Source organism: Dermatophagoides farinae, chromosome 4 (genome assembly GCF_024713945.1).
Source record: "Dermatophagoides farinae isolate YC_2012a chromosome 4, ASM2471394v1, whole genome shotgun sequence".
Classification (NCBI taxonomy): Eukaryota; Metazoa; Arthropoda; class Arachnida; order Sarcoptiformes; family Pyroglyphidae; genus Dermatophagoides; species Dermatophagoides farinae.
In genome coordinates, this window is record NC_134680.1 from 5,052,110 (window position 1) to 5,075,222 (window position 23,113).

General features: G+C 29.0%; 1 protein-coding gene across 2 annotated transcripts; it reads left to right on the forward strand.

Moving 5' to 3' along the window:
* Window positions 1–1,211: 1,211 nt before the first annotated feature.
* On the forward strand, window positions 1,212–23,051 carry wake (ankyrin repeat and fibronectin type III domain containing protein wide awake). Of its 2 annotated transcripts, XM_075730340.1 has the most exons (16): window positions 1,212–1,926; window positions 11,925–12,226; window positions 13,392–13,899; window positions 13,977–14,815; window positions 14,907–15,089; window positions 15,162–15,361; window positions 15,451–15,529; window positions 17,602–17,727; window positions 17,853–18,041; window positions 18,119–18,253; window positions 18,323–18,679; window positions 18,746–19,197; window positions 19,260–20,328; window positions 20,397–20,497; window positions 20,563–21,612; window positions 21,695–23,051. In XM_075730340.1, the coding sequence occupies exons 1-16, from the start codon at window positions 1,439–1,441 to the stop codon at window positions 21,707–21,709; spliced, it is 6,093 nt and encodes a 2,030-aa protein (XP_075586455.1). In that variant the 5' UTR covers window positions 1,212–1,438; the 3' UTR covers window positions 21,710–23,051. The 2 variants fall into 2 exon arrangements, with proteins under 2 accessions (XP_075586455.1, XP_046908127.2); XM_047052171.2 differs by having other exon boundaries at window positions 20,563–23,051.
* Window positions 23,052–23,113: the final 62 nt, after the last annotated feature.

Below are 23,113 nucleotides of genomic sequence, written 5' to 3' on the forward strand. Positions count from 1 at the left end.
ATGACTACAGCAACGGTTGTTGTTGTTATTTTTATTGAATCCAAAAACAACAACAACAATAACAATAATAATAATAATAATAATAAAAATAATAATAAGAATAATCGATTAATACTTAGGAAGGGCATATTTTCCATATTTATTATACATTTAACATGGAATTCTAAGTGTTAATTTTGGATTGTTTTTGATTTTAAATTTGAATGTTGGCAGCAGTAGTATGGTGAGAAAAATAGCAACAAAAATCGAATTTTTTCTTCTGAAATTAGAAACTCTAAAAGTTTAGTGAATGAAAATCAAAATTAAAAAAAAGAAAAAAATCTTCACCACCATCAACAATGTCGACAAACAAACACATTTGATAATTTATTCTTTGAAAATCATTTTATCTATTGAATTTTTTTTCTGAAATTTAAATTTTTTCAAGGAATTTTTTCCATAAACACCACAAATACAAATGCTACAAATGTTATGAATAAATTATGACAGTGAAGAAAACTTTTCAGGGGCTAATATGTGTGTGTGTGTGTGTGTGTGTGTGTGCACAGGAAATATAATTAGCCTAAAGCTAAGTGCCGGGAGTGGGGGGAGGTGGGGCATAAAATCAATAAAAAAACAGTCATCATTATCACTGAATTATTTTGATCAAATCAAACGGTTTTAAGTTTTTTTTTAAATAATAATTCTACTTGCTAATCCTTTTTCGGAAAAAATCTGTTTTTTTCAATGATCAAAAAAATCAAATTCTTCAAATTTATAGTAATTTTAATTGGCTAGTGATTTTAATTTTTGTTGTTGTTGTTGTTGTTGTTTTCACAGGGAAATTACAAATTTTGATCACTATACTAAATGTTTTTTATTTGAAAAGGAAATAATAATAATAACCAATGATTCTGTATATGGGTTTCAATAGTTCAAAACTACCATCATAAATTTTCAGATTCTATATAACGCATGCGTTTTTTTTTAGTGGATAAAAACCATAAAATGCAGAATTGTTTGACGGTTGTCTGTGTGTGTGTGTATGTGCGTGTGTATGTGTTTTCTGGTGTTTGGTTACACAATATTTTCATTCATTCTTCTTCCATCATAATAATGGGTAATAGAGAAAATTTGTTCATTCTTTGATTCGACAGCAATCTGTGTATTTAGATTATGAATATTGTTCTCTTGTGTGTTGTTGTTGTTTTAATGGTAAATTTCAATTTTTCCATTTGAATTCAAAAAAAATGCATTCTCCACACATTTATCAGAGAAAAAAAATGAGAATCTTTACTGAGCAGTTAAAGTGTTAAATTAAATTATATAATTTTTTCCTCCCATTTTCATTTACAATGGCCAATTTCAAACAAATTATGTGATTATTCATTAGTGTGTCCACATTGTCATTATCATCGCGAACAATTCCCGATCCATATTTCAAGTGGACAATTACAAGATGATTTCTCCAACAACAACAACAACAACAACAACAGCAACAACGACAACGACAACAACATCGTCGTCGTCGTCGTCTTCGTCGACAAAAATGATAACGTCAACAAATCGTCCATCATTATCATCACCACCACCACAAGTACCTTTATTATTATTATCATCATCATCATCACATTCAACATCACCTATACAGATGATGACATCAAATCTAAAATGTCCACCACCATCACCACCATTACAACCACCAATGCCAACAATGATGACATCAATCATTCATGATCCTCATTACCATCATCATCATCATTATTATCATCATCAGCAACAGCAACAGCAACAGCAGCAGCAGCAACAACAACAACAACAACAACACCATCAGTCAGCATATCGTTCATCACCAACACCATCATCATCATCATCATTAAGCATGGATCGTGCTGCATTTCTACTTATACGTATAAAACGTGTTTTTCAAAAGAAAAAACGTAAAAAGTAAGTTTGTTTTTTTATTTTCCATTCAATTAATTTGATTCAATTGAAATTTATCCATTTACCATATACATGCATCAAGAAATCTGCCCACCACATATTTTAATATTCAACTTTTTCATTTGTGATTATATATCATATATAATGTGTCATTTTATGTAATAAAGACAAACAAACCAAAAAAAAGAAGAGAAAATTAGCTTAATAGAAAAAAAAGGTTATAACACCCACATACACATAGCGTGACATTTTAATAATGATGATCTTTGTGGACAGATCAGTGAGAGAGTTAGACAAGAGAAAAAAAAGAGAAAAAAAGAGAAAAAAAAATGTCAACAAAGTTGAATACTTGACAGGCAATGAAAAAATAAAAATGTAATCAGACATTGTCAATGATCAAGAAAAAAAATGCAATATTATCGGTCATTGAAACTGGCAAAAAATATATATATATTCCGGTAACAGCTAACTTATGTGTGTGTGTAATCGATTTGATTCTATTCTCATTGAAACAACAAAGAATTCAGTTTCAAGTAATCTTTAATCTTCATTATTGTGAATTTTTTTTTGTTTTGGGCGAATTTTCATTTATTTTTATTTTTTATTTTTGTTTTGTTGTCTAAAACAAAACCAATCAAAAGACCATAATGATCTTCGATCTACAATCGATTGATTGATTCAATCGATAAACATTTGACAGTTGCCTCTTTCTATTCGTTTTTGAAAGGTTTACTTTTTTCTCTGCAATTCTTTCTTTCTATTTCGATTACTATCTGATTCATTCTGCAAACTTTTTATAGCTTTTCAAATAATAAATGGTCAGAATGGAGAAAAAAATCATCAGCTAAAAAAAAGCCTCTTAGCTTTTAACACTATTTTTACGGATGTTTGGACATTTTGATTTTAACATTGAAATTACTCTAAATAAGTATAATCATTTTTTCTTAACTAATACCATGACTTTTACTAAAATAATTCCCCATCTAATTTGCGATAATCAATTTTTTTCTTTAACTCATCCTGGAAATTCTTGAAATAATGGATGATTGCGGCCAACATTTAAGAAATAAACAACAAAAACAAAACAAAACAAAAAATTGGTTCCAATTTGTCATCCGGTTCATTATGGAACAACCATCATTCACACAAACACGTAGCTTTTTGGCGCTAATTTTTGCTGCTTCTTAATTTTTTCTTGTGAAAAGTAACCACCGACTTGATGTAAAAATTATGGTCATCATTAGTATATTGGGCCGGATACAATTCTGAAAATGAAAGCTTGAAATTTGTTTTGTAAACACACAGACACACACAGTGCCAATCATTACAAACTCATTAATTGTCAATCGAATCCGACAGAATTTGTTATAATTTATTGTTAATGGAAACAAAAAAAAAATAAAATGACCGGTCAGTCAACCAATTAATTATCATCCAAAAACAAAACAACAAAAAAAAAACTAAAGAATCTAAGACATGGAACCCACCTGCTACAACATGAAAATAGTTTGAAAAAAAAATTGTTGAAACAAGTCAAAAAAAAATGGTGTTAATAGGTTAGGATTATCGGACACACATACACACTGGAGAAAAAATCAAAGGTCGGTATCTGACATATTTTATGACACACACACACACATACACATACACAGTTTATTTGGGATTAAATTTCGGTTATTGTTATTACTATTTTCAGGATCATTTTTATTATTATCATTTTTTTCCTCATTGCAACACATCACATAAAGAACCAGAGGCAAATGTCCACTTGTCAAGCTAATGTTATTTATAATATATCTGTATATCGGGTATTCGGTTATCAGGCCTATTTGATATTTTCATGTAATAATTTTTCATTTCATATTAACAGTTTAAATCAAGTTTATATCAACAAAAAAATGAATGAATGAATGAATGTTGAATTATTCGGATTTTTTTTCTGTTTTGTTTTTTTTTCCATGAAATGTGTAAAAAAATGAATCATTTCAAAAGAAAAAGATGCTGTGAAACACATACACACTCATATTTGTTGTTGTTGTTGTTGTTGTTGTTTTTATCCGATAATGTTTATTGATTGTTTTTCTACACACACACACACGAGTCTTATGATCAAGCATATACCGGGTTTTTGTTTTCTTTTTTTTGATGTGTCAAAAAAAAAATGAAAAAATCAATGAAAACAACAAAAAAAAAATGAAAAACAAATTCTTGTTATGTTTTCATTTTTTTCCCTTGTTTTTTAAAAATGTTTATGTGTAAGTGTGAGTATGTGGAGTGGAGAAAAAAAAGAAGAAGATGATGGTGAAGAAAAACATGTAGAAAAATTTTCAAGAATTTTTTTTTTTTTTGAATAAAATAAAAAAAAATAGTAGTGCTGCCACGGTGGTAGAAATATTTTTATATATTTCTTTTGAATGATGTGAATAGAAAATGATAAGCCAAAATAGAAATTTTGTATGACATTATTATGATAATAATCATAATAATGTGTATATGAAATAATAATGTTCTAGGAAAATTCCCGGGATATTTTTTCCTGGAAATTTTTTTTTACATCTAGATTCAAGACTATAGTAGATAATTTTTGTTGTTTGTAACATGAAATTATATACACACACAGACACATGATAATTTTCTCAAAATTTCTATATCATCCAATTGAATTGAATTGAATGAATTTTTGCTTTGGTAGTTGATGAAAATAAAAAAAAAATGGGTTTGAGATACTAGAAAAGAAAAAGAAGAAAATTATACGTCGCTGATCATAATAGTGTATATATATGTTATATTGGATTCTTGCCCATTTTTGTTGTTATCACTAAGTTTTTTTTAAAAAATATCCAATCCAATCATATTGTATTTGAATTTCAGTAACAACATTATTGTTTGTTTGTTTTATATATATTCTATTATGTTTCATAATTCTATATTTTATAATTCTATGATGATGATGATGATGGATATTATCATCATCATCATCATTTTTTATTTGACAACAATTGACCTTGTCAGAGATTTATTTTTTTACAAAAAAAATAAAATAAATCCAACAGGAGAGAACAACAATATCTTTTTCGAAACAATGATGCACAAAAAAAAATAGAAACCGTATGGTAAACTAAAATTCTTGAAAACACTGCAGTGAATAAATTCGATCCATGTCTATTGTTTAGCGGAATTTGTTGTTGTTGTTGTTGTTGTTGTTTTTATCGATCGTCATTTTTTATTTCACACTCGATTTGAATTTGATAACTTGATAACTCGACATTGTTATTGTTCACGATGATGATGATGATGATCATCATCATACTGGTAGAGTACTGGAGTTAAAAATACGAAACAAATTGGCTTTACAAATGAATATATAAAGAAAAAAAAAATTCTGACCATATGTATTGATTTTTGTTCAATTTGATTTAATCAATTCCTTATTTACTGTTGATGTGGACCACATTTCACACACAAACATTTATCAATCGATATAAGGACACAAATTGAAAGTGTTGAGAATGAAATTGAAAATGATGAAAATTCAAATATCAAATCAAATTAAATTGAAGCAAATCACAAAAAGAAAAAGAAAAGAAAAACTTTGGTCTGATTGCCAATCTAGTTGTATCTGTGTGTGTTTGTGTGTGTTGAAAAAAATCAAATATGATATATACTGAATGTATAAATGAATGATGAGCCAGCAACATTTGGAAATACCATCAACATAATCATGTTGTCGTTGTTTTTGTCGTTGTCGTTGTCGTTGTTCAATAGAATTGAATTTTGCCCGAATCTTTTCGATATATATTCTATATATATAAAAATAAATGGTCATTTGTTCCGTCGAGTGTTGTTTTGTCCGAACGTCATCATCATCATCATCATCATCATCAAACAAACAAAAAAAAATAAAAATACAGAATAATTCGATTGTGAGAGAATTCAACAAACAAAACAACAAATGGAAATGAAAAATTATTCAATCTAAAAATAGAGAATGAAAAAAAAATATAGACAGAAAAAATGGCAAAACAAAAAAAAACCAAACATAAATAATAAAAAAATCTCGATAAAAAAAAAATAAAACTCGGTAAACAATTTCAACAACAAGAATCGATTCTTATCCGAACAAATTTCGATCCATTCAAACTTACACAAACACAAATGTAGAATGTAAACAAATCTCTGACCACAGCGGCAACATTCCATTCCATTCCATTCTAGCATCAATTCTTTTGCTGGTCTTCTTATTCTTCAACTTTTTTTCTGTCTGTTTATTAAATAAATGTTTGTTTCATCAATTTTTTTTTTATTTTCAAGCTAATTTATTGTTTTGTTTTTATGTTGTGAAAAGAATCTTCTTTAGGAAAAAATTCATCATCTAGTATGTGTTCGCGTGTGTGTTTGTGTGTGTGTGTGCGTGTAAATTATGCGAAATTATCAAATTACTTTTACTCATCTGTCATAAAAAAAGAGAATGTGTTTATTATTAATATTAGGCAAAAGAAACAAACAAACAAACTCTAAAAATAATAAATAATTATCACGATGATGATGATGATGATGGTATCTTGATTCTTAATTTTATTATCGTAACAAGAATATTCTTTTCATCTTCATCATCATTATCATTATATAAAATAAAAATGCTAAAAGTCAACCACACACACACATACACACACACAAATGAGTAAATTTAGAAGCAGAAAAAAATTGTTGATTATATGATCATGGAAATGGAAAAAAAATTACATACAACATTTACCAAAGAGAAAAAAAAACAAACTTAATGAATGGTACTGATATGGAAATGAAAAGTTAATTGAAGATAAAAATCTATTCAGATTATATACATTCGATTAATTCTATATATATAAATGAATGGACGGAATCAACAAACAGAATATGTTGATTTTGTTTTTGTTTTTTTTTTTAGTTGCATTTATTGATACAATTGATAATCGAATACGATGTAATGTATGTGTGTGTGTGTGTGTGTGTGTGTAAATGCAAATACATCCCAATTTGATGAATATTCAGTAATACAAATAATGTTTGATCATCATACTCTATCTATGAAGAATGTAAACAAAATTCAATCGAATTGAAATCGATCGAATTGAAATCATTATTCGTGTGTGGGTGGTTGGTTGGACATTGTTTGTTTGTTTGTTCTTTATTGTTTATTGTTTTTATACATTGCATATCGACTATCCATCATCATTATCATCATATAAAAATGAACCATTATGATGATGAAAAAAAAATTGGATGATATATGATGACGTGTTTATGGTTATGATTATGATTTGAATCAATGAAAAAAAAAATGGCAGAAGAAAAGAGAAAGAGAGAAAATCGAAAAATATAATTCAAGTGAACATAGAAACCACCACCACTAAAAAAAGAAATGTCTTTTTCATATTTTAAGGTTTTTAAGGTTTCAAACAAGTTTTATCTGGTTTGTTGGTGAATGAAAAGTTCCAAGAAAAAAACTTTTCCATTCTTTTTTAATATTTGCTGTCTACCTAATCAAAAAAAAAAAAAAAAAAAACAGAAAAAAATAAATGAAGAATGAAAGATAACTGTTATTATCACGAAAAGTGAATATGATTTAGTCTATTAGTATATTTATGTGTGTGTGTGTTTTTTTTTTTTTTTTTTTTTTTGGTGAATGAATTGACTTTATGAATAATTGCTAATCAATTGAATTGATCGATCGATCAATTAATTTTGATGATGATCAAGATGATTAATCGATTTTCGTATATATTTATAAATATAGTGACAAACAATGAAAATATATTCACTTGGAACAAAGATAAATTGTCTTTGATGATGATGATGATGATGATGAAAGCAGTGGTTGTTTTTGTTTATATTATTGTAATAGAATTCTGAATAATCGAAAATTGATTCATATTCTCTCTTTTTTTTCTGCTTAAATCAATATTTTTTATTTGTTTGATTATTTATTCCATAGCCCAAAAAAAGAATAAATCATCAATATACTGTCTATATTGAGGTACAAGAAAAAAAACACGTCAAGAATATTCATAAAAACAAAAAAAAAGAAAAGAAAAGAATGGACAACGATCAAATGACAACAACCGGAAGAACAAACAAACACGGCAAAATAAACATTGAAGAAGATGATGATCTGGTTATAATAAAATTCATTCGCTCTCACTCTCCATGTTTTTGTTTTTGTTTGATATGGAAATTGTTTGTCAAAAAAAAACGTTAGTGTCTCTCAATGCAAGTATTGAAATTTCAATTTCATTCAATTCAGCAATTCTTTCATGTCATAATAATTATCGTTTGAATGAAAATCTAATCAAATTAGATCATTAGATTTCAATTTGAATCATTTGGTGTGATTCCAATCATTCTCAATTGATCATAATTATTCACATTACATACATATTCATCATGATCATTTGGGCAGCCAGAAAAAAAATCCAGTATATATTTCATCACCTGAATGTACAATTGTGCCATTGCATTTCATTATTGAATATTCTTGTTGAAGAAGTGATCCTAGTTTTTTTGTAAACAGAGACATAAACACAAACACACACACACAAAAAAAAATAGTTTGAAATTTTTGAATAACAAAACGAAAACAAAATGAGAAAAAAAAATCTCAACTTTTTCTATTTGTTCGGCTGTCAAACAATAGTTTTTGTTTGTTTGTATGTTTTTTTTTGTTCATTCGAAAAAAAGTTGAATTCTCATCATTTTTTATGATGATGATGATGAATGACGTAATAATGATGATGATGATGATGATGATGATCGACCCAAGGGTCTAGGTGATGTTGTCAGCTAGACAAGCTATTGCCAAACTGTGGTCCTCGACCCATCGACAGATTCGCGAGCAAAATTTTACTGCTAACACTAATTCGCTGCCGAAAAAGTTTGGGAAACGCTGAACTAGCCACTAACAACAACAATGGCCTAAATAATAATAATGAAAAGTTTTTTATGATTCGGTTTTTTTTCTGGTTGTTGTTTTTTTTAGTGTTGTTCTTTCCACCAACACCAACACCACCACCACCACCATCAGCATCATCATCATACCCAAGTATTTATCAATCTAATTGCAAATTAACAACAAAAATATGGTTCAAAATTTTTTTTTTTTAATTTCGCTATGATGATTTGATGTATTTGTGCGTCATTCACATACAGTGTGTGTGTGTGTCTGTGCATGTTACGTAATTGTCGTTTATCATGGTTCGATGAATTTGATGAATGAATGTGAAATTTTATATTATGTGATACGGTATTTCATGGAATGAATTTTTTTTTTTTTTTTTTGGGTAGATTCCAAGGTTCTCATCCGCATTCTCATTGGTGGTGATTTTGATTTGATTGAAAAATTATTATTCAACAATTTTTATCCAATTATAATGATAATAAGAAATGATGATGATGATGATAATATTTTTTCGATTCCAACTTTGGAAAAAAAACTGATGATAATTCAATCGAGAGATAGACCAAAAAAAAATGGAAAAAAATTTCATCATATAAACATATTAAAAGGTTAAAAAGTGATTGATGTGTCTATAAAAAACATACAAATACACACAATGATCATTATATATTATCAATGTTTTGACATCAAAAAAAACACCCACTTACATAAAAAAAGAGAGAACGAATTGTCAAGATATATGTGGCCTAAAAATAAAATGTCAAATCTAGAGCCATATGTCATTCATATGAAATAATAATAAATAAATAATAAATGTGTTGAATTTGAACAATACAATCAAACACTCATACAGACACACACACACACACACACACACACACACAAAGAAATAGAGAGAAAGACAAAAAGAGATAGAGATGAAGAATTGAATGAATTTCTAAAGAATCGAATCGATAAAAAAAAAAGTTTTATTCAAATCTGATTCTTTTTTCACATTTTTTTTTATTTGTGACAAAATCAAATTGTTGAATTCTGAGTGTGAGGGTGATAGAGAGAGAGAGGGAAGTAGAGACAATCAAACCATCATCAAACACGACTATGACAATCTTTTTCTGATTAAAGAAAAAATTGATTCATTTTTTTTTATTTGTCTCTGATACAAATGTGTTTTTGCATGTGCGTGTGATGATGATGATGATGATGATGATGGGTGTTTTTTTTACCAATAATTCCTTGTGATTGTTCTGGGAATTTTTCTTTGGAAAACTTTTTCCGAAGAACTTTTCCAATAAAGGTGAAATTGTCAAAAAAAAAAAAAAAAATGAATTTCGATTCAAGTGTTGAACTTTCTTCTGGAACGGAATCGTTCGTAAATAGTATTAGGTTAACGTCTGTATTTTGATTTGGAAATTTTGCAAAAAAAAACATTTGTCAATAAGAAAAAAACCACAACAACAAAGAATACACATCCAAGCCATATACCATTGTATAGATGGAATATTCTGTTCATTTTTTTTCTGTTTGTTTCGCTTGAATGATTATAATTGAATGATGATGTATTATACATTGTTGTACTACTAATAATAATAATAATGAAAACCGATTCGATTTCCAAATCAAATTCCGAATGAATAAATGGTCAATGATCCACAAAATGATTGAATGAATGAATAGATGGAAATTTTGTGTAAAAAATAAAAAAAAAAATAATCGCCATCATCCTCTTATATTGAGCGAGTGCAACCAAGATTGATACAAAAGTTAGCAATTGAACATTTAATTCCATATTTTGTGATTTCAAATAAGACGATTTCCATTTGAATATAATAACTTTTCAACCAAATTTTTTGTACATTGTATGAATTGTATAACTATTTTTGTAATCCATAAAAAATGGATCAAAAATGATTATATCAAAAAAAAAGAACAGTAGGCAAAAAGAATAAAGATGCACACACACACACACACAATCCACTTTGTTTAACAGTATTAACCCTATGGTTATATACTGTTAGCCTAATTTTAATAATAATGATGATGATGATGATTAAACCAATGTATATATACATTAGACACAACAAAAATCATCATCATCACCAATATTACATTTCAATGATGATAATGATGATTACATTTGTCCGATGAATATTATCCATTAATGATAATGGCATTAAATGTAAAAAAAACAAAGAAAAAAATGTTGATTAACACCTATCGGTATTGTTGGGCAAGAAATTTGTTGCTGTGAATAAAATCTAAATGATAATGATGATGATGAGAAAGTAATGAGTTGAAAAATTTCATTATCATCAAGATCATTTGTTGAAATTAAATTCAGAAACAAAAATGACACCAAAAAAATAAATTCTGTGTCAAAATCATTCAGGGATGAAAAGGAATTTAATATTTTTTTTTTGTTACGCAATCAAAATGGAAACATTGTCTTATCGACAATATCATATCATCATCATCATCATCATCATCAGGATTGACAGTTTTGTCACTTTTGACATTTTTTTTTGCAATAGTTCACAGCAGCAGCAGAAGCGAAAAAAGCTTTTAAATTTTAACGAAATTTTTTTAAAAATTAAATCAAAAAATTTGATAAATTAATATCATTATTTATTTAGGCTAAAGAATCTGTTGTTGTTCCAAAACAACAAAACAAAACCAGAGGAAACGAAATCCAATTTAATTTTAATCATAAATAATTTTTTGATGAGATGAAAAAAAAACGGTCAAACTAAAAATTTGATTAATAGCTGAACATATGTGGGTAGGCGTCATGGAAAGAGGGTGTATTCTACATTGAATTTCAAATGAAAAAAAAAAATTTTTTTTATTGGATTTCTCTTCCCTTACATTTTTTCTCCACATATGACCAAACCTAAACCAAACAAACAACAACGGAGAAAAAACATTTATCAAATGTCATCATTTTTGTCATTGGAATTTTATTTTATTCGGCGCTTCTTTGTCGATATGAACAAATTTGAAATGACCCAAAAAATATTTTTTTTTTTGCTTGTCAAATGTAATTTTGATCTGATTTTTTTTTAAATAACAGCCAAATAAATAAAATGGAACAATTAATGGATGGTAGTGGAAAAAATAAAAAACAACAACGAAAACCATCACCATTGTTACGTGCACGTACATTACCGGCAATTATAACACCGGCATTGAATATATTGAATGCACAATTACAACAACAACAACAACAACCATTGATACCACAAACGATTATCAATCAAGATTATCATCATCATCAATCAATAATTGGTGATCATAATAATGATTTGAATGGCCATAATCATCATTATCATCATTGTCATCATCATCATCATCATCATAATGATAATCAATCGGGTAAGTTTTTTATTTGGCATTAAATGCGATATATACAATTTATGATGATATTACAGCTAAAAGTTTATTTTCAAGTTTTCTTTGTGACATACATATATAATACATAAATATTATTTTTTTTAAACACTAGATTCAATGGCAAAAAAAAAACTTTTCAAAAATCCAGGCATTAAAAGTGTTAATAGAAAAATTTGGAAGATTTATCGGTAGAAATAGGAGAGAGAAAAAAATTTTGATTAAATTTTGCATTTTTTTTTCTCCCCAAAAACGCTAGGTTTCTATGATGATTGAAAAATTTGAAATTTAAATTTTAGCACATTAAAAAAAAGAGAGAAAAGAAAAATTTTCTTGACACTTACACACACACACACACACACAAATACACACATGACAAATAGGCAAATCAAGTTTTTTTTTGTTTATTTATTTATACTGTCATTTTCGTTTGATCGGATTTAAATCATCTTAACATCATCATCATCATCACCATAATTCATCTTCAAAAAAAAAAAAAAAAATTTTGACGAGGTGAATCGACTTACCGAATAAAGAAGAAATAGAGTGTGAAAGAAAAAGAATGAAAAATGAAAAATAAATATTTCCACTATTTTTTTTCCTCCCTACTTTATTGTCAATATATTCACATTATTATTACCCCTTGGAACAAACAGAATAAGAATAGTCGTTCGTTTTTCAGAGTTCATCATTCGATCCCTGAAGCAAATATAAACATTCAAACACACATACACATACACATATTACATTAACACTTTTACTTCTATAAACATCTTTTGTCAAAGTGAAAAACTTCTCTCTCTCTCTCTCTCTCTCTGTATCTGATATTCACTGATGTGTATGTTATGAATTGTAAATATTTACCTTGAATCACATAATTTTGAAAAGAAAAAAAAAATTAAAATTTAAAATATTTGTGTGTGTGTGTTTGTACCTACCTAAACTACACAACGACAAGATGTCCATGTAGAGTTTCTTTTATATTATTATTTTTTTAAATACAAAATTCAATAATAAAATCTTGAAATAGTAGTAAAGTGTAAAGTTGAAAAGAAAAAAAAGACAAGACGACGAATGAATGATGAAATAATGATATAATAATCGATATATCGAATAATCGTTCATTTCCGTATTTTTTTTTTGCATTTAGGATCCACAACAACAACAACAACAAATGATAATGTTGGAGATTGTAATGATATACAATGTTGTTGTCATCATCATCATCAACAACAACAACAGCAACAATCGATGAATAATAATCAAAATTATTGTTTTAATGAGCTTATAGCGCCACCACACACACACCCACTAGCATTAGTGAAAACAACAACAACAACAACACAAGGCATCATTACTACTACATCATCTAATACATCGTCAAACATAATGGTTACATTATCAAAATCATTACCAGTAAATAATAATAATGAAAATTATTTTCCATCATCATCATTATCACCATTATCAACAGCAGCAGCAACAGCAACAACAACATATTGTTGTTGTAAATGTTGTTGTTGTTGTTGTATTTGTTGTCAAAATTGTGAACAACAACAACAACCATCAAATTGTAATAATAATTGTAGTAATAATCATTCACCAAGACAATCTGTATCATCGAATTCATCGGCCGGTTCGGCTAAAGAAAGTTCCATGTAAGTATTTTTTTTGGAAAATTTTTTTAAAAAAATTTTTCCGCTTTAAAAATTCAAAAAATTCTCTGATAATATAGTGCAAATAAAGGAACAAAAAATTCAGGCTTTCAAAAACTAACAAAATTATGGACAAATAATTATGGTCAACGAATATTGAATAATAATACAAATTATAGTGGTAATGGTGGTGGATTCTGTCCAATGATCAATAATAATGGAAAAAATAATTATCTATTCGTTGGCCAGTCATCGAATGATTCATATAATCATCAGCAACAACAACAACAAAATCGTTCATGTTGGGCATGGACCGGTAGTGGTAAACAGATGAATAATGAATTAAATAATAATAATAATAATAAATCGAATATGAAACGAACCGGAAGTGTTGATAGTTTATTGAGTGTTCATCATCAACAACAACAACAACAAGAGCAGTTACAGCAACAACAACAAGAAGAACAAGAAAATTTTAATCAAAATGATTGGAATGATACAATTTCACCACCACCATCTTCATTACTTCCGTTCCAATCATTATCATCATCATCAAATTATTTGCTGCCAATGATAACAACAACACCATTTGGTGGTCATGGTCATCATCATCATCATCATTTACATTATCCACATCATCATCATTCGCCACAACAACAACAACAACAACAACAATGGTCAACATATCGATCATCATCGAATGCATTTTTAACGACAACAACGACAAATAAAAAAATGAATAATAATAATGAACAATCATCATTATCATATTTACCGATTTGTTCATCACCGGATAAACGTCATCTAAGTATTGATATTAATTCAACAATGATCCATACACCTGTAACAACAACTGGTATTAAAAAAAGTGAAAGAAAAAAATTGGAAAAATTAAGTAAATTTAATTTCGATCAACAAGGTATGTTATCGACATCAAAGTGTTAATATATAATTAACTCTAAGTTTCCGGTTTACAAAAAAAAAATAAACATTTTTCATTTTCTTTTCAGCATTATTTTCGGCTGTTGAAAATGAACATTTTGATCGTACACGTATGATCATTGAAACAACTAATGTTGATGTGAATAGTACGAATTCGGATGGTTTTACAACATTAGATATTGCCACAATGTTGTTGAATTTACCATTAATTAAATATCTTCAATCATGTACTGCACGTGAAGGTGATCTTTGTAAGTGTAATAATAATTCAATACAATAATAATGAAAAATGAATTTGACTGTTCATTTTATTCATTCATCAGTTGGTAATAGACATAGCCGTGAAAGGCATCTACAATCATTATTATCTGAAGCTGAACGTTGTGTATATGATTTAACAGCTTGTTATCATCGTCAATCAATACAGCCAACAATTACCGGTGGTGGTCCATTACTACCACCACAACCATTATCATCAGCTACAATAACCGGTACCGGTAATTTAAGTTCAGCATTAGTCAAGGTTTGGTGGGAAAAAAAACCGGAAAAAAATTGACATAAAAAAATGACATACTATTTTTGTTTACCCAAAAAAAAAAAAAAAATATATAGGAAAAAGAACGACAAATTATGTTCTGGCAAAGACGTCTAAAACTATTACAAAGGCTTAAAAAAGGATTCGATTTATTACGTAAGTCATCATCATGTATATATAATCATTATGTGTGTCTATTTTTGTGTGTTTGTAAATCAAATATATAACGTATATATTGTAATTAAAAATAAAAACAAAAAATAAACCTGACCACACACCCACAACATATGTAGATGACATTTTTTTTTTGATTTGTTCAAATGTCAAATGTCAAAATCACTGATGATATATGATATATATGATAATTATGGCTATTTTTCTATGTTCACAACTTAATTTTGTTTTTTTTTGTTTGAAGTATTTTATTTGTCAGTCAAAAATGATTATAATAATAATAATTCAATGATCCAATAAACGAGTGAAAAAAAATAAACACTGAGAGAGAGAAAGAGAGATAAACAGACAGACATATGAATAATACCCACCCCACACACACACACACACACACGCATTATTATATAATCATAGAAATTTCTTTTCAATGCGACACTTTTTTTTGTTGAGTTTGGTTGGTGAATCTATTATTAATATTATGGTGATGATGATGATGATCATCATCATCATCATATGACATATATGTGAAAAACATACACACACACACACACACACAAATAAAGTCTATCCAATATTTGAAAAGCTGGCATTTTCAGTAAAACATCCATTTTCCATTCATGATGATGGCAAACAAGCCACAACTATAGATCCAGATGCAAAACAAAACAAAACAAAACAAAAAAAAACAAGAAAAGAAATTCTATGGAACACATTATTATGAGAGAAAAAAAAATCTTTTTTCTCGTTCATTCATTTCGTTATTGCTGTTGTGATCGTTATTGGTGCGCTTCGTATACCACCACCCACAAAAAAAAAACAAAAACAAACATCACAAAGAAGTTAACTTTGACGTTAAAATTTCGACAGTTTCTTTTTCTCTTATTGTTGATATTGGCCAGATGTATTTATTGGACAAACAATGATGATGAAGATGATTGAGAAAAAAAAATTAAGAAAATGGAAAATAATGATGATGATGATATTGGCAAGAAGAATTCATTGAAACGATCCAAGATGATGATGACGATCTATATATTATATTGTAGTTTTCATTTTTTTTTTTATTCTGGATTGTATAAGTGATGAACTATTCAATCATTCGTATAATATTCGAATCGATTCTTTAGAATCGTCCCTCTCTTTTTCTAGCTACAACAACATTATATCATCATCATCAAAATCATTATTTAAAGAACACGAAAAAAGACAAAAAAACAACAAATTTTTTGTTTTTTGGTAAAAAGGAAAAACATCATCTAATTGATCAACGAAATATTTGGACATCTTTTTAGCACACCGGAAATTTTGTACAGCAAAAAAAACTACAAGGATTATGGTTTCACATAATATCTTTTTACCACTCTCTCTTTCTCTATTCCATTACATCGAAAATATGAAATTATCTCAAATGTAATATTAAGGAAATGAGCAAATCAATAATGCACTCTATACTAACCAAGTCAGACAGTAAGTCATCATCATCATCATCAACAAAAAAAAAGACATTAAAAGTAGAAATGTAAAAAAGTGGATTTTGTTTCGTTTCGTTCCAAAAAAAAAAAAAAAAATTTTTCGGTTAACTACTGTCACACACACACACACAAACTCGTAAAAACAGGGAAAAAAATTATTAGCCGTCAATAACAAGCAAGTAAGCTAACGAAAAAAAAATGGAAACATTCATTCATTCATTCATTTTTTTGTGATATTAAAAATTAATATTATATTACCGTCAAAAACAAAAATTATGAAACAAGAATTTTTTTTCTTCACGAACATGGTCAATATATGGCAATAAATGGAATTTTGTTTTTTTCTTCAACCAGCCAACCACCACCAATCATATTCTACCCATTATACTCAAAACATTCGATTCTATTTACACCCAAAATGCAATATCGAATTTCATTCATGATGATGATTCTTATTTCTATTTCATTTTTTTTTCATATTTTTTTTTCTCTCTCTCTCTCTCTTTCTCTCTTACACCCGAACTTTTTGGAACGAAATGAAATGATGAAATGAAAAAAAACGGCAATAATATAAATGTATAGAACCACCACCACCTCCATTATCCGTACATGTACAGGTAGCCGGTGCAGAATGTCTGTTGGTAAATTATTATCCACCTATTCGATTGCAACAAGATCATCGTCGTCAGATAATAACCAAATATAAAAGTATGTTTTTTTTGGCTTCTAAATATTAATTTTAATGGGCACGTTTTTATTCTCGTTGTATTTTTGTTCTCGTAATTGGACGTTTGATTGTCTTTAAATCCATACTGTAATTGAACTTCAAATAGTCGAATGGAGTTCAAATCAATTTGAAACGATAATTGGCTGTGTTGAAATGACAAACATGTGTGCTAAACATGAATTTCTTATCGAACGTTTAGAATCTGAACAATGTTATCAGGTACGAATCGCATCCGGTAATTGTAAAGGATATTCTGAATATTGTTATCCACTTATGAATCAATCTGTGCCATCAAGTAAGTAAATAATTTTAATAAATGCCTAATTAATTAATTGATTGATAAATAATGATTGTTTCATTGTTATGATTTAGCATGGCGATCGATTGATAAAAAACATTCAAAAATTGAAGATCGTGTTCCACGTATCGATCAATTATTCGATCAGATTGTTGAATGGCGACAACAGCAACAACAACGACAACAACAACGTGATTATGTTGATAAAAGTATGTTTTATCAAACATTTTCAAATGCATAAATCGATTAAATTGAATTGATGATTGGATAAATTGTAGGAAAATCAATCGAATTGGATCAAACATCATCATCATCATCATTGAATGTTGGATCCGGAATGATTGGTGGTATATCTACTTCAAGTACAGGTAGCAGTGGTGGAATACTTGGCGGAAATCTAGCTACTGCCACAACTACAATGACCACCACTAACACCGTTAGCAATAGCCTAGGTGTTGCAACATCTGGTTCACAGAAAAAAGTACGAAAAAGTATTCGAAATTTTTTCGGTTCGACTAGTAAATTTCAAAAAACAATGAAACGTGGTGCCATCTATCTAGCATCATTAGTATATAATGGAACGGATAAACGTGTTTTGGTTACGAATGAAGAAGTACTTCCTATCATTGAAATCGGTATTTCAATATTATTATTCATGAAATGTAAAATTAATCTAAAATATTTATTCATTCATTTCATAGATGATTCATATCCTTCAACATTACAGAATGATTTTTATTGGCTACTGAAAATCACCTGTTGTACATGGGATGATGTAAAAATTTTTCGAAAAGAATTGGAAAAATCACAACAATCATCAACGGTTGCACAATTTCGAACGAAAATTCTTCTCGCTATTGAACAGATGCAAAATTCATTGGGCATTGTGGATCTTGGTAAAATATATTATAAACCATTACGTGATACCGAAGGAAGTGTTGTACTTTGTGCTATACGTTCCGTACCAGAACCAAAAATGATTAGTTGTCTATCGGTACGTTGGTTACCACTGGCAAAACTACAGAAACGTATAGCAGCAACAACAACTAATATGTTTACATCGGAACGTGTTTCAGATTCGGGCATTTCTGTTACAGATATTGGTTCACCACCACCACGTCTTGTTGGTGACATTCTATTCGCTACGATTGATGTATGTATAAATCGATGACAAACAAATTGATTAATTGAATTTTCTCCACATATTACTATTAGGAAATGATGCAATATCATCAGGCTTGTAATAGTCAACTTGATAAAGGTTTATATATTGCTTATGTAAAATTGAAATCATCAGTTGATATGATGTCAGTGGTAGTTGGACGTAGCCATCCAAATATATTACCATTTGCAAAAATACGTGATAATCCACATGTATCACGACAGGAATGGGCAGCATTAAAAATGTGTCTTAAACCACGATCAAATAATCATCAACATCATCATGATAATAACGATGATCAAATAACTGGAACATTGGATGAAAAAGATTCGGCCGGTGATGATGTGCAAACATGGAAACGATTAGTAACAAGTGTTAGTCAGTTACATTTACAATTAGTCAATAGCAATCATAATCATCAGCAGCAGCAATCAGAATCGAAAGAAACAATATCCCGTAAAAGTAAAGAATCACATATCGGTGGTGCAGGTACATCATGTTCGCCAAATTTTCTTGCTGCACCAAACACAGCATCATCCGATACGATAAGCACTACGACACCATTATCATCACCAATGACACAAACTGGACCCGGTTTTGTGGATAATTTTTTTCAATTAGCATGTCAACATCAAAATGAACAACAAAAGCAATCACAGGAAACGATGGTAAATGAAGAAAAATTCATCAAAACAAGAGAAGAGCAGCAACAACAACCATCCGAAGAAGAAGAATGTATGAAAAATGTACGAATTGAAAAACCAAATACTTTGCCGGTAAATCGATTGGTTACAACGATGAAATCAAATCAACAATCATCAATAATTAAACCACAACGATTAACATTTGGTCAGAAAATGAATTTTCAACAATTAACAAAATTTTTACAGATTTTATCACATACTGCTGCACATTTTCTACAATCAATTGGTGTGGCCGAAGATCAACATCTTCAATCACATCGTATCTATACAGTTGAAATTATTGAATTAGATGGCAATGTATCATTGATCTTATTATTACCGCCACCAGATGAGGTGTGTTCGGTAACACAATCAGATGTTGATATTAATTCACGTTGTGATGATCTTTTATTTTTACCATTGAAAATATTTGAGTTAAGTAAGTTTGTTTTTGTAAATTTTTTTCTCTGAAAATTTATAAAAATTTTTTCAATAAAAAAAATATAGTTCATATGAATACATATCAACGAAGATTCACTGGACAATATTGGCGGCTATCAGCACTGTTAGAATTGGATATTATTGCTGCACAACAAGCACAACGAGAGGTAATTATAAATAACCCAATGAATTTTGTTTGTTTTTTTTTGAAATTCATTCGATTTTTTTTCAGGCATTCTCAAAAAGTGAAGTATCCGAAGCACGTGCTCGATTGAATCAATTGTTGGAATTTCAAACACAATTAGATGAACATTGTCGATCGATGCGTTGGATAATGGATGTTGTTGCATATGCACGTGATCGACAGATTAGTGCCGGCATTACATTGATACAGATTCAACATTGTCTTAGTTCGATTAATAAACAAATGTGGGATGATGATTCTGATGATGATCATATTATCAATGATCATGATCATCGTGATAATCGTCGTTATAATTTTGGTCAATCGACAAACAATAGATCATCCAACATCAACAATAACAGCAACACCATCACTAGTGGCGATGGAATGGCAAATACAAAACTGGATTTTGTTACACCGAAAATTAATATTCAAAGTGAATGTAATTCAACACCATCATCACCACCAGCTGCAATTATACCACCATTATCTATGATGGCAGCAATGGGACGACGTAAAAGTCGTGACGATTCTTATGTTGAACAACATCATCGTCAGCAGAATCATTTTAATAGTTTAGCACATCAACGTTTTCATCATAATTATCATGGTTGTCAGAATGGTAAACATCATGATGATCATGATCATGTTGTTGTTGATGATCCATATGATGATGATCCAACATTGGATGTTGTCGTTACAATCGATGGACAGCCATTACAACAATCACCAAATGATGATGATGATGATAATGATGATTGTAAAACACCAACAAATCATCATAATCATAATCAACAACATCGATCATCATCATTACAGCCATCATATTCATCATCAAATCAACGATCAATTATGGATGATAAATGTTGTTCCGATTATAGTGAATCGGGTAATAATTCACCAGGATTAACCGTGATAGATGAAGCAAAAATTAATGTACGCCGTTGTCATTCAGCATCACGTTTACCATCATTATCATCAACAACAGCAGCAATACCAGTGATAACTACAGGAATGGACGAACAAATTGATGGCCGACAATCGATTGATTCTGGTTCAACATCATTATATTCATCACAACCATCAACAACAACCAATGTTAGTGAGCTACCTACACTAGCTATTTTAGTCAATAATAATAATAATAAAGAAAATGAATCACCAACGATTATTATTGCAGAGCCCACCGATGTAACCATCAAAATCAATGATAATGATGATGATGATGATGATAATGGTAAAAAGGAAACAGAACAACAAGATAAATTGAATTCTGAACAGATTTGGCTACCGAACAGATCCGAGATTATTAAAGCCGAATCGCTGGATAATCACTGTTTTAATGATAATTTCGAAGATATTCTCAGTGATTCTCAAAACCCGAATGGAACTAAACAAGAATCGAAAATGGAAAAATCATCATCAACATTGATGAAAATAGCAGCATCAACAACAAAAGTAATAAGACATCAGATTCCGAAACGAAAAATTCGTTCGAAAAAAATGCGTACATTAATGGAACTAGGATCGAATAAAATGGTTATAGCTCGATATTCTAATCAACAATCACATGGTTGTGGAAAGGAAAATTCATCATCATCCAACAATTCGAATCATAATAATCGAACACGACGACGACGAAAACAATGGAAACATCCATGTTGTAGTAAATGTTGTCGACGATTACGACGGAAACATAACCATAGAAAACGACGTGAAAAACATGGTCCACATCCTGATAATTATTGTGATAGTAAAATAAATAGCTGTGAATATAGTCATTCATCATCATCATTATCATTATCATCATCATCATCTTATTCAATAAATAGTAATAGCGAAAGTGAACCAAATACCCATGTTGCTGTTGATTTTCAACCAATCGGATCGAACGATTCATCATCATCATCATCAAAAGGAATGGTTCGAATCGTTCAGATATATGTGGAACAAGAATCCTGTCTACCACAAGGAACATTACTCGATGTACAAATTGCATCGGGAGATCAAGTTTTCAATGTAATACAAGCTATAATCGCATATTCAATAACATTCGAACAGCAGCAACAACAACAACAAAGACGACGACCAACAACAACATCAATGAAATTGTCAGATTACCGTTTTGAATGGCAAAATTATTCGTTATTAGCTATTTATTCATCGAATGTTAAACATTTAAATTATGATTTTCATATCGATCAATTACAATCACCATGGGATGATTTAGATGCTAAATTATGTTTACATTTTAATCTAAAATCTCATCATCATCATCATCATCATCAAATGAAATGAAATGAGGTGAATGAATGAATGAATGAATGAAATGATTATTTTGAGCTTATAGGTATAGAATTTGTAATTGTCTGTATGACCATATAAGAAATTTGTCAATTTTTTCTATGGCCTATATATGTCCATATATAAAATGTGAGATATACTGTGTTTTTTCTCTTCCCTCCTTTGATTTATCATTTAAACAATTTTTATTTTTCTACATATATTATAGAAATTAATTTCCGAAAAAAAAGAAATGGCCAAATTTTCAAAATTTTTTTTTAAATTATGTAACATCTTTTATGTACGGAACACAATC

Excerpts from the sequence above, each read along its gene's own strand:
- wake (XM_047052171.2), top strand. The coding sequence starts at position 1,439 with ATGATTTCTCCAACAACAACAACAACAACAACAACAGCAACAACGACA. Across the intron at positions 18,042-18,118 it reads GAATCAATCTGTGCCATCAA|CATGGCGATCGATTGATAAA; the intron begins GTAAGTAAATAA and ends GTTATGATTTAG. Across the intron at positions 19,198-19,259 it reads TTCTATTCGCTACGATTGAT|GAAATGATGCAATATCATCA; the intron begins GTATGTATAAAT and ends TATTACTATTAG.